Genomic DNA, 11158 nt, shown 5'->3' with positions numbered 1-11158 from the left:
GTCCACAGGGCTCTGTCCTTGGACCTCTACTGTTTATAATTTTTATTAATGACTTGGATGAGGGGATTGAAGGATAGGTCAGTAAGTTTGCAAATGCCACAAAGGTTGGAGGTGTCGTTGACAGTATAGAGGGCTGTTGTAGGCTGCAGCGGGACATTGACAGGATGCAGAGATGGCTGAGAGGTGGCAGATGGAGTTCAATCTGGATAAATGCAAGGTGATGCATTTTGGAAGGTCGAATTTGAAAGCTGAGTACAGGATTAAGGATAGGATTCTTGGCAGTGTGGAGGAACAGAGGGATCTTGGAGTGCAGGTACATAGATCCCTTAAAATGGCCACCCAAGTGGACAGGGTTGTTAAGAAAGCATATGGTGTTTTGGCTTTCATTAACAGGGGGATTGAGTTTAAGAGTCGTGAGACCTTGTTGCAGCTCTATAAAACTTTGGTTAGACCGTACTTGGAATATTGCGTCCGGTTCTGGTCGCCCTATTATAGGAAAGATGTGGATGCTTTGGAGAGGGTTCAGAGGAGGTTTACCAGGATGCTGCCTGGACTGGAGGGCTTATCTTATGAAGAGTGGTTGAATGAGCTCGGACATTTTTCATTGGAGAAAAGGAGGAGGAGAGGGGACCTAATTGAGGTATACAAGATAATGAGAGGCATAGATCGAGTCAATAGCCAGAGACTATTTCCCAGGGCAGAAATGACGAACACGAGGGGTCATAGTTTTAAGCTGGTTGGAGGAAAGTATAGAGGGGATGTCAGGGGCGGGTTCTTTACACAGAGAGTTGTGAGAGCATGGAATGCGTTGCCAGCAGCAGTTGTGGAGGCAGGGTCATTGGGGACATTTAAGAGACTGCTGGACATGCATATGGTCACAGAAATTTGAGGGTGCACACATGAGAATCAGTGGTCGGCACTACACCGTGGGCTGAAGGGTCTGTTCTGTGCTGTACTGTTCTATGTTTCTATGTTCTAACTTTTTAACGTGTGTAATTAAATTGCTCAAGTTGGTCAAAATGTCACATTGTTTTATATAATAGCCAACATTGTACAACATCATATAATGGAGCACATTGTCCTTTTGAAATCTAAAAGTTTGCTCCATTTTGTAGACATAGACTGGAAATACGAATTGAATCACTCAACCACTGACACCTTGTGGCAATGTTGTGCTACTGCAAATAGTAGATATCTCATATTTTGTAAACTTGCAGAGCCACTTGTGTTTTTCTGAGCATGCAAATGTGTTGCTGGAAAAGCGCAGCAGGTCAGGCAGCATCCAAGGAGCAGGAGAATCTATGTTTCAGGCATGAGCCCTTCTTCAGGAATCATTCCTGAAGAAGGGCTCATGCCCGAAACGTCGATTCTCCTGCTCCTTGGATCCTGCCTGACCTGCTGCGCTTTTCCAGCAACACATTTTCAGCTCTGATCTCCAGCATCTGCAGTCCTCACTTTCTCCTTTTTCTGAGCATGTAAAAATGCAATTTACTAGAAATAGCTGTTAAAAACAAAAGCACCTGAGTGAACCTCCAAGATACTGCTCCATAAGAATATGTAGTAGCAATGTGGATATGTACCAAATACAGCTCTCTCAAGCATTGTCCCTCTCTCCTTTACATGTGCTGTCTTCCACTTCTTCTTCGAAAAATTATGAACATAGTAACAGGAGTAGGCCATTCAGCCCCTCAAGCCCATTCCGCTATTCAATTAGATCATGACTGATCTGTGTTCTAACTCCATTTACCTGTCTTTGGCCCTTAAAACCTGTGCTTAATTTAAAAAAAACTTGCTCAGTCAGATTTAAAACTAACAACAATTGAGCATCAATTGCTGAAAAGAGATCCAAACTTCTGGCACCCTCTGTGAGTCGAAGTGCTTCCTGTCACCTCGCCTGAATGAGCCAGCCCTAATTCTGAACCATGCCCCCTAGTTATAGAATCCCCAACAAGTGAAAATAGTTTATTTTTATCTATTCTGACTTTTCCTGCTATTTGTCTTAGCATGACAGATTAAGGTCTGTAATCAACTAACATTTATTTGGGCAGCGCTGGCAAAACTAGGCATTTTCTGCTGAGACTATCATCCGGATTATGGTAACTTTTCAATGGAAATAATTTGAAAATAGGTCTGAAGAATTCCCGCTATGGAATCATGAGTATTTCCTTTGACAGCTTGTTCCATTATGGGGATTGTACACGGGGTGGAGAATGTCATCTGCCTTCTAATATCATAAAAAAGTCCTCGACTTCACTAGCCTTGCAAACTCGTGTTCCATCTCCAAACTTCCTCTCCTTTCCAAACGTTTGAATGTTCAACCAGCTCCCAAATATCTACTCACCTTTTCTTGGAGTCCCATGCTGCTATAATATTGAAACAGCTCTTTCTTATTGAAGTCACAAACAATACCCTCGGTAACTTGATCAATGATAAATTAGCAGTCGTTGCCTTTCGTGATCTGACTGCAACCGTTGACAAGACTCACCACATCACCTCTCCAGTATCATGCAGCTGGTGGGTTTGCTCTTGCCTACTTTCATTCCTATCTACTAATAGTTTATAAAAATATAAGATTTAAAGGGCTGAAGTAGGTCATTCAGCACTTTGAGTCTGATAATCCTCAACTCGACTTTCCTACCTTTTCCCCATAATCCTTTATTCCTTTAACTAACTAAAAATCTATTTTGGCCTTGAATATACTTAATAACCCAGCCTCTACAACCCTTGATGGTAAATAATTCCACAGGCTTACTATCCTCTGGAAGAAGAAATCGCTCCTCATCTCTGTTTTGAATGTGTGACTCCTTATGTTGAGATGATGCCCTCTGATACCAGGTTCCATCACAAAAGGAAACAACTTTTCTGCATCAACTCTGTGAAGTCCCCCCAGCCTTGGCCACCTCTCATTCTTCTATATTTCAACAAATATAGGTCTCACTGCTCCTCATAAGACAGCTGGAGTATCACTTGCAATGTTTCTTGTTGGTGCTCTATTGTTGATGGCTGTATTTTCAGTTTCCCAGGTGCGAAGCCTTCCTCGATTCACCTGGTCATTGTCACTCTTCCCCATTTTAAGAAGGTCTTTAACATCTATCTCTTTGACCAAACTTTCAGTCATCCAACCAAATATCACTAAGTAGCTCTGTAATATATTTTATGATGTAATTTCTTTTGCATCGAAGATGTTACATAAATACAGGTTAAAGAATGCTCCTGCAGAAGCTTGAGCAATGTAAAATGGCATGTTAAAGTCACCCTCTTGAATTGAATTGAACTGAATTAGCTTTATTGTCAAATGAGTATAGTGAAAAGGGTACAAGTCGCTGCTTAAGGCGCCTTCTTGGGTACAAAGGTCCCGAGGTAAGGCTTCTTCAGTTACATTTCAATAGAAGATAGAGAAGTAGAAAGTCCAGCATTGCAGATTTTAGAAATAAATTATAAAATGGAGCAAGAGAAATGCTCAGAAAAAAAGACAAAAGAGAAAAAAAGGAAGAGAAAAAAAAACATATGGATGGAGCAGATGGGCTCTGGCTGAACTGTTGTCCTCTGCCGCCATCTTGGTCAACTCCATTGTACATCACACTGTTGGCTTTGTTCCACTGTATTATTTGGGAAGAGTTTCATAAATCAAGAAATATCACAGATAATAGAAGGGCAGGTTTTGGAAGGGGATGTAAAACTGGGGGTTGATGGGTGCAACAGACTGATCTTTCAGCAGGTCAACCAGGGAATGTGTCTAAATCAACTGTCGGTCTCGTTTATGTGGGAGCTAAGTTGACACTCCTTATTACAATGAATCATGTTGAACATTAGAAGGCAGGTTTTGACCAACTTTGAACACAAACTGATCTCCATAAACCAATATAATTAAGACGGCAGACTCAGTGAATAAATTTGTTTCATGTTCCGCAGTGGGATGTCAACAGAGACTGAAGGGAATTAAACAGAGTCTGACTGGAGTCTGATTCATTCATCCCTAACCTGCACACAGCCCACAGGCACCAACTTTATCATGCATTATTTTGCTTGGACAAATAATTGGTGAATGTGTGTGTCTGTGGTGAACTAGTCGCCTAACGTAAGATGGCTTATCGAAATAGTGAATGAAGCTGGATTCATTCTCCCAGAGATTTCCTATAATGCTCTAACTGCATGTTATCTTTTTAAGACAAAACACAAACATACATTTTTCATTCTTTAGTAACAGTACAAAGCTAAATATGTATGGGCATGATTGACGTCACATTGTGATAAGGCAATGTAAAGAATGTAATCAACAGTTAGTAAATTGAGGTCATAGTTTTAGTGAAAATGTAAGCTATTTAATATTTGTGGATCTCAGGATTAAATACTTGCAATTTGATAATGATTTCATATTCATAAGAGTTACCACTGGTTTCTAAGTTGTAAATGAACCAATATTTGAGCGTATGGGTATGAAAGGATTTTAGCGCCTTCATGAAATTGCCAACTTGTATGCTCTAGAATTCCCACCTCCACCTCTTTACTTCACTCTCTTCCTTTAGACACTTCTTAAAACCTACATGTTTAACTCAACATTTGCTCATCTGACATAATATTTCCTTATGTGCCTTGATGTTATGCCATGGGACCATGAGATATAGGAGCAGAAATAGGCCATTTGGCCTATCACATCTGCTCCACCATTTGATTATAGCTGGTATGTTTCTCAAACCCATTTTCCTGCCTTCTCCTCCTAACCTTTGATCCCCTTACTAATCAGAAACTTATCTCAGTCTTAAAAGCTCTCAATGACTTGGCCTCTACAGAATTCTGTAGCAATGAGTTCCACACATTCATAATCCTCTGACTAAAGAAATTCCTTCTCATCTCAGTTTTAAAGGACTGTCCCTTCACTCTGAGACTATGTCCTCGGGTCCTAGTCTCTCCTCCTAGTGGCAACATCTTCTCCAGATCCACTCTATCTAAGTCTCCTAGTCTTCTGTAAGTTTCAATCAGATCCTCCGTCGAGTACAGACCCAGAATCATCAATTGCTCCTCATACGACAAGCCCTTTATCCTGGGACCATTCTTGTGGGCATTGTCTGGACTTCCTCAAAAACCAGCACATTCTTCCTTAGATATAGAGCCCAAAACTGCTCACAATATTCCAAATGCCGTCTTATACAGCCACAGCAGTACATCTCTGTTCTTATATTGCAGCCCTCACAAAATGATTGGTAATATTGCATTTGCCTTCCTAACTGATCCTGCATGTTAACCCTAAGAGAATCCTGAACTTGGACTCCTAAGTCCCTTTGCAATTCAGATTTCTGAAACCTTTCCCCACTTAGAAAATAGTCTATGCCCCTGTTCTTTCTATCAATGTGCATAACTTCACACTTTCCACATTATATTCCAGCTGCCACTTCTTTGTCCACTCCCCTAGCCTGTCCTCAACATTACCTGTCCCTCCAACTATCTTTGTGTCATCTAATTTCCTTTGTTCTGATCATTAATGTAAAATGTGAATAGTTGTGGTTCCAACACAGACCCCTGCTGACATCCACTAATCACCAGCTGCCATCTTGAAATAGACCTCTTTATTCCCCTTTTCTGCCTACTGCCTCATTTTGTAATGTTCCAATGAAGCACCTTGGGATGTTTCATTTCATTAAAGGTGTTATATAAAGGCAAATTCTCATTGCAAATGCAGGTTGTTCCTTGAGTTAAATTTCACATGGTGGATGAAACAAAGTGTCAAATCATAGTTTAATGATCAGCTATGGGACAGAGATGATTAAATCGGGGCAATAAAAAATTTATGCCTAGCACTGAGATTTCTGTAATAAATTAAGTATATTGGAAAAATTGGAATGTACAATTTAGCAGCACGCCCGATGTCTGCTCCACCATTTAACATGTTCATGGCTGATTTAATTGTGGTCTCAATTCTATTTTCTTAAATACTTTCTTTGCTCTTTGACTTCCTTGTCAATCAAGAATCTGCCTAACCCTATCTTTAAAATAATCACTGCTCACTGGGAAGCTAATTCCACACCTGCAACTCTCTGAAAGAACAAAATTCTCCTCATCTCCACCTTAAATGGGATAACCTTTCCAGTATCTCCTTGTCCTAGTCTCTTCCACAAAGGGAAACATCTCTCTGTCTCCACTCTGCCAGTCCCATCAGAATTTTGTACGTCTTGAAAGATCATCTCTCATTCATTGAAAATGGCCCAATCTGTCCACTGTTACCTCATTAGGCAGTCCCTTTGTCACAGAAGTCAGTGGATTAAACCTTCTCTGAACAGCTATAAGTTAAACAAAGCAATATCACACCAATCAACATGGTGGGTAATCTTAAAAAAAATCTATACAGGGTATGTAATGGTGTGTATGTGTCTCACTAACTTAACTGAGTTTTTTGAAGAAGTATCAAAGAGGATTGATGAGGGCACAGCAGTGGACATCATCTATATAGATTTTAGTAAGGCATTCGACAAGGTTCCTCATGGTAGACTGGTTAGCAAGGTTAGATCATAAGAGTAGCAAGGAATAGAGTGAGAACTAGCTATTTGGATACAGAACTAGCTCAAAGATTAAAGACAGAGGATGATGGTGGAGGGTTGCCTTTCAGACTGGAGGCCTGTGACCAGTGGTATGCCACAAGGAGCGGCGCTGGGTCCACTGTTTTTTGTCATTTACATAAATGATTTGGATCTGAGCACAGGAGATTTAGTCAGTAAATTTGCAGATGAAACCAAAATTGGAGGTGTTGTGGAGAGCAAAGAAGGTTATGTTAGAGTACAATGGGGTCTTGATCAGATGGGCCAATGGGCCAAGGATTGGCAGATGGAATTTAATTTGGATAAATGCAAGGTGCTGCATTTTGGAAAGGCAAATCTTAGCAGGACTTATACACTTAATGGTCAGGTCCTGGGGAGTGTTGCTGAACAAAGAGATCTTGGAGTGCATGTTCATAGTTCCTTGAAAGTAGAGTCACAGGTAGATAGGATGGTGAAGAAAGCATTTGGTATGCTTACCTTTATTAGTCAGTGCATTGAGTAGAGAAATTGGGACATTGGTTAGGCCACTATTGGAATACTGCGTACAATTCTAGTCTCCCTGCTATAGCAAGGATGCTGTGAAACTTGAAAGGGTTCAGAAAAGATTTAAAAGAATGTTGCTAGGATTGGAGGACTTGAGCTACAGGGAGAGACTGAATCGGCTGGGGCTATTTTCCTTGGAGCATCAGAGACTGAGGGGTGACCTTATAAAGATCTATAAAATCATGATAAGATAAATAGACAAGATCTTTTCCCCAAGACTGTGGAGTCCAAAATTACAGGGCATAGGCTTAACGTGAAAGGAGAAAGATTTAAAAGGGATCTAAAAGGCAACATTTTCATGCAGAGGGTGGTGCATGTATAGAATGAGCTACCAGAGCAAGTGGTGGAGGCTGGTACAATTACAACATTTAAAAGGCACCCGAATGGGTATATGAATAGGAATGGTTCAGAAGCACATGAGCCAAATGCTGGCAAATGGGATTAGATTAATTTAGGATATCTGATCAGAATGGACGAGGTGGACTGAAGGGTCTGTTTCCATGCTGTACAACTCCATGACTCTATAACTTACAATGAGTTACATTCATAATGCTGCCTTATTCAGGAGTACTCAGCATAGTGTCAACATCTCGACTGGCTCCTGATTGAGTGGAGACAGTTTTGTGGTTGGATAATACAGCACAACCACCAAGCCTCTGAAGAAGAAAGAATCTATTTCCCTCTCTCTCCCTTGAGTATATGGAGAAGTTAAAGAAAATTCTGAGCAGCTAGCTATTCTCTCAGTGTGCAAATTCCCTCTTTGACAGGAAAAGAAGTTAAAACACCTTCCGAGACACTGAAAGGCCAAATCTTCAACCAATGAATGAAAGAGTGGGAAATTGGCATATCCACAGCTCCATGTCTTTAAAGAGTCAGAAGGGAACAGAAGGAAAACAGTTCATCAGTGCCTGGATTTGCAGGTCAGTGCTTAATCAACATTTTTGTTCCTTCCCCATTTGTAATCTTTGTGTGTCTATATGTGTACAAGAATTTGTAAAAGCGGAAGAATTTAAGTTATAGTTACAAGTTAGCAATTCACGTCTCTTTCTTGCCATTTGTTAAAACTGTTTGATTACAATAAATGAGGATTTTCTTCTTAATGATAAAAACCTGGTGTGTATCTTCTTGTTTGGTAAACTTTGGCAATTCAGTGGTTTAATCAGATTTTCACATTTGTGATGAGTCTGGGTATGATGGGGCTAGGCTTTCAGTGCACTATCTCATCCCAGGCAGTTGCAGCACAAACCTTACCTTGTAGTACATGTTAGCAGAGGTGGCAAATACCACAAGTTGCCAAGATCGGTCATCTGGGGAAATACAACGACAGACAGTCAGTAACAAATAGTCATTTTGTGGTACAGACCTTGAACATTACTGAAGAAAGACACTTTGTTGAAGCTTTTCATCTTGCACTGATCGGGACAATTTTCAAGAAAACTGAAGGGAAAACAACTGAGGATTGGAGAGTGCTGATGGGTTGGCAGGTGAATTCTGTACGGTAGACATATTGCAAGCACTCATTAAAGTCATAATTAGCTTCGTAATGACACTCTAGGAGGTGGCTCCTCCCAGGGCAAGATGGAAGAGGATGAGCTGCATTAAAAATAGACAAAATTGACAATTCATATTCAGATACCATGGAGATGCTATAACACCTTGAAAGTACCATTGGAAATGACCTCCTAGGTCTATAACATTTTAGACAGTTATTTATTACCAGTACATTTAACTTTTCATTTGCTTGAATCAGCTGGTGAATTTTCAAATGATAAATTTAATTTCTACAAACAGTTTGGAAAATAGAATATTTTTATTAGTAGGATTATGATTTTTGTCTGTGATAAAATATTTTTCAACTATTTTCATACATTTATTCCAGTTAAAGCCTTTAACCTTTTCATTAGACTCGCCACATTTGCCGTACTTTATTCTGTATTAGATTAGATTCCCTACAGTATGGTAACAGGCCTTTTGGCCCAACAAGTCCTCACCAACCCTCTGAAGAGTAACCCATTCCCCTACATTTACCCCTGACTAATGTACCTGACATGCACATCTTTGGATTGTGGGAGGAAACCAGAGGAAACCCAAGCAGACACAGGCAGAATGTGCAAACTCCACACAGAGAGCCGCCCGAGGCTGGAATTGAACCCGGGTCCCTGGCACTGTGAGGCAGCAATGCTAATAACTGAGCCACCATGCCACCCCAATTGCATTGCTTGTATTACATATTTTTAAAATCTAGATATCTTTGTCATGGCGTGTGGCTATTTTATATGGTGAAGAAGTACTTTCCTTTAGATTGTACCAAAGGTAATGGCATAAAGTTGACACAAAAATAAGACAACGCCATACTTTTGTCCGTAAGACCACATATTTGCTGTGCATTAGTTGACCCCCTACCCAACAGCTTTTCCAGCCACAAGATGGTGTGAGCGAGAACCAGGCAAAGAGGCTGCAAGAGGAAGGGAGAGTGGTGAGAGGGATACGACTGCTGACATAGCTTCGTGCTCTAAGAACTAACAGGGCTGAATTTTGGATTTTAATTCTATCTGATTAATCATGTCATCTTGCCGCTTGTCTGTTGGTTTTCCTTTAAGTGGGAGGCCAACAGTTCTTTACTTGTGAGTCAGACTTGCAGTAAACCTAATTTATTCAGCAGGTGGGCACCACTTGATGGACTGGCACATGGCACAGAAGGAACACTGCTCAGCATCAGTTTCCCAGTCCTGCCGCTCTCCAAGTCAGAAATGCTTAACTTAAATGATCCCCTGAAATACTAACATTTTCTTGTTCCCAGATCCATATAACTATTAACCCACATATCCTGCTTTTCCCACATGATAATATCTGAGGCATGCATTGTCAAAACTTTTAAGATTCACTGTTTAATGCTAAAAATCATCTTTCTATTATTGGTCAATAGCTTGCTCTATTACAACCATTTTTTAATATCTAAATTATCTATTTGTTGCCATACAATGCTTGTTCTAAACAACGCAGCCGTGACATAGCCTCGTCCCAGCTTGCATAAGCTCCTTCCAGGTGACGTGAAGAACCAACAGTAGAAATATAGTTCTGACGGCCATGTAATATTCTCCAGTTATCAAAGGTGAGAACGTCTCCTGGAATTAAAAACAGAAGCCATGTTTCTTTAAGTGCAACCTTATAGAGGCAGATTCTATTCCATAAACTATTGACCAATGTCTGTAAACAATCATGGCATGTGATTATTTTCTTTGTCACTTTTTTTCATGGCTATCTCTCCCTTACACCATCATGATGTTGACTCTCCCACCTTAATTTTTCCAATAGTTGCACAGGATTTTAGGCTTTATAAGTAGGGTTATACAATTCAAAAGCAAGTAAGTTATGTTAAATCTCTATAAACACTAGCTTGACCTCAACTGAGAATTATGTCCAATTCTTTGCACCACACTTCAGGAAGGATGTGAAGGCACTGACAGTGTGTCATGTGATGATACTAAGGCTATAAGAGGTGTTATTCTTTTTTGAATGAAGAGAGGTTGAGACAGAAGTGCCAAACGACCTGTTCTAAGACAATAAAGTAAACAGCTTGTGCAGCCTTGGGGCTTTTAAAAAAATATTGGACCAATAGCAGCAGCATGAATGGGTGGAGTCAGGCTCCCACAGAACTAGGCTTTTAGTTTAGTTTTCAGTAGTTGGGGTTTTGAACGTGCCATATGTTCCTCCCTGCAACTGAAAAATGTTTGAGTTCTCGCTCTCTCTGTCAGAATTTTCCTTGCCGTTCTTTCCTCCTGGACTGGAGGCACATTGCACATCAGACAATCTATTTTACTGAATTTGTCTTTGCAACGTATGTTGTTATGTGATGTTGCTACACTGGAACAGTTGCTGTCTAACAGTTAAATAATCTGTTATTCTGTTAAGTTTTCGAATAGAGTTTAAGTTATTCTAATTCTTCTTTCTTTTGTTTGTATTTTAACTGGCTGTCAGAATAAAGTGTGTTTTACCAATCAAATTACATCTGGAACACAACACTTTGCACTTCCTTTAAATGAGAGAAAATCAAGGGTCTAGTCTATTTTCTTGAACTATTTGAG

The 11158-nt window shown here is 40.2% G+C and overlaps 1 protein-coding gene across 4 annotated transcripts in view; it reads right to left on the bottom strand.

Annotated features, from left to right (window-relative positions):
- Positions 1-8864: 8864 nt before the first annotated feature.
- Positions 8865-11158, bottom strand: part of bbox1 (butyrobetaine (gamma), 2-oxoglutarate dioxygenase (gamma-butyrobetaine hydroxylase) 1) — a 220637-nt gene continuing 218343 nt past the window's right edge. For all 4 annotated transcript variants that reach the window (XM_072592701.1, XM_072592703.1, XM_072592702.1 and 1 more), the window contains exon 8: positions 8865-10198. In XM_072592701.1, the coding sequence (XP_072448802.1) occupies positions 10038-10198 (161 nt within the window). In that variant the 3' untranslated portion in view covers positions 8865-10037. The remainder of the gene's footprint in view (positions 10199-11158) is intronic.

This window comes from Chiloscyllium punctatum, chromosome 22 (genome assembly GCF_047496795.1).
Source record: "Chiloscyllium punctatum isolate Juve2018m chromosome 22, sChiPun1.3, whole genome shotgun sequence".
Lineage (NCBI taxonomy): Eukaryota > Metazoa > Chordata > Chondrichthyes > Orectolobiformes > Hemiscylliidae > Chiloscyllium > Chiloscyllium punctatum.
This window is presented reverse-complemented; position numbering and strand designations above follow the sequence as displayed.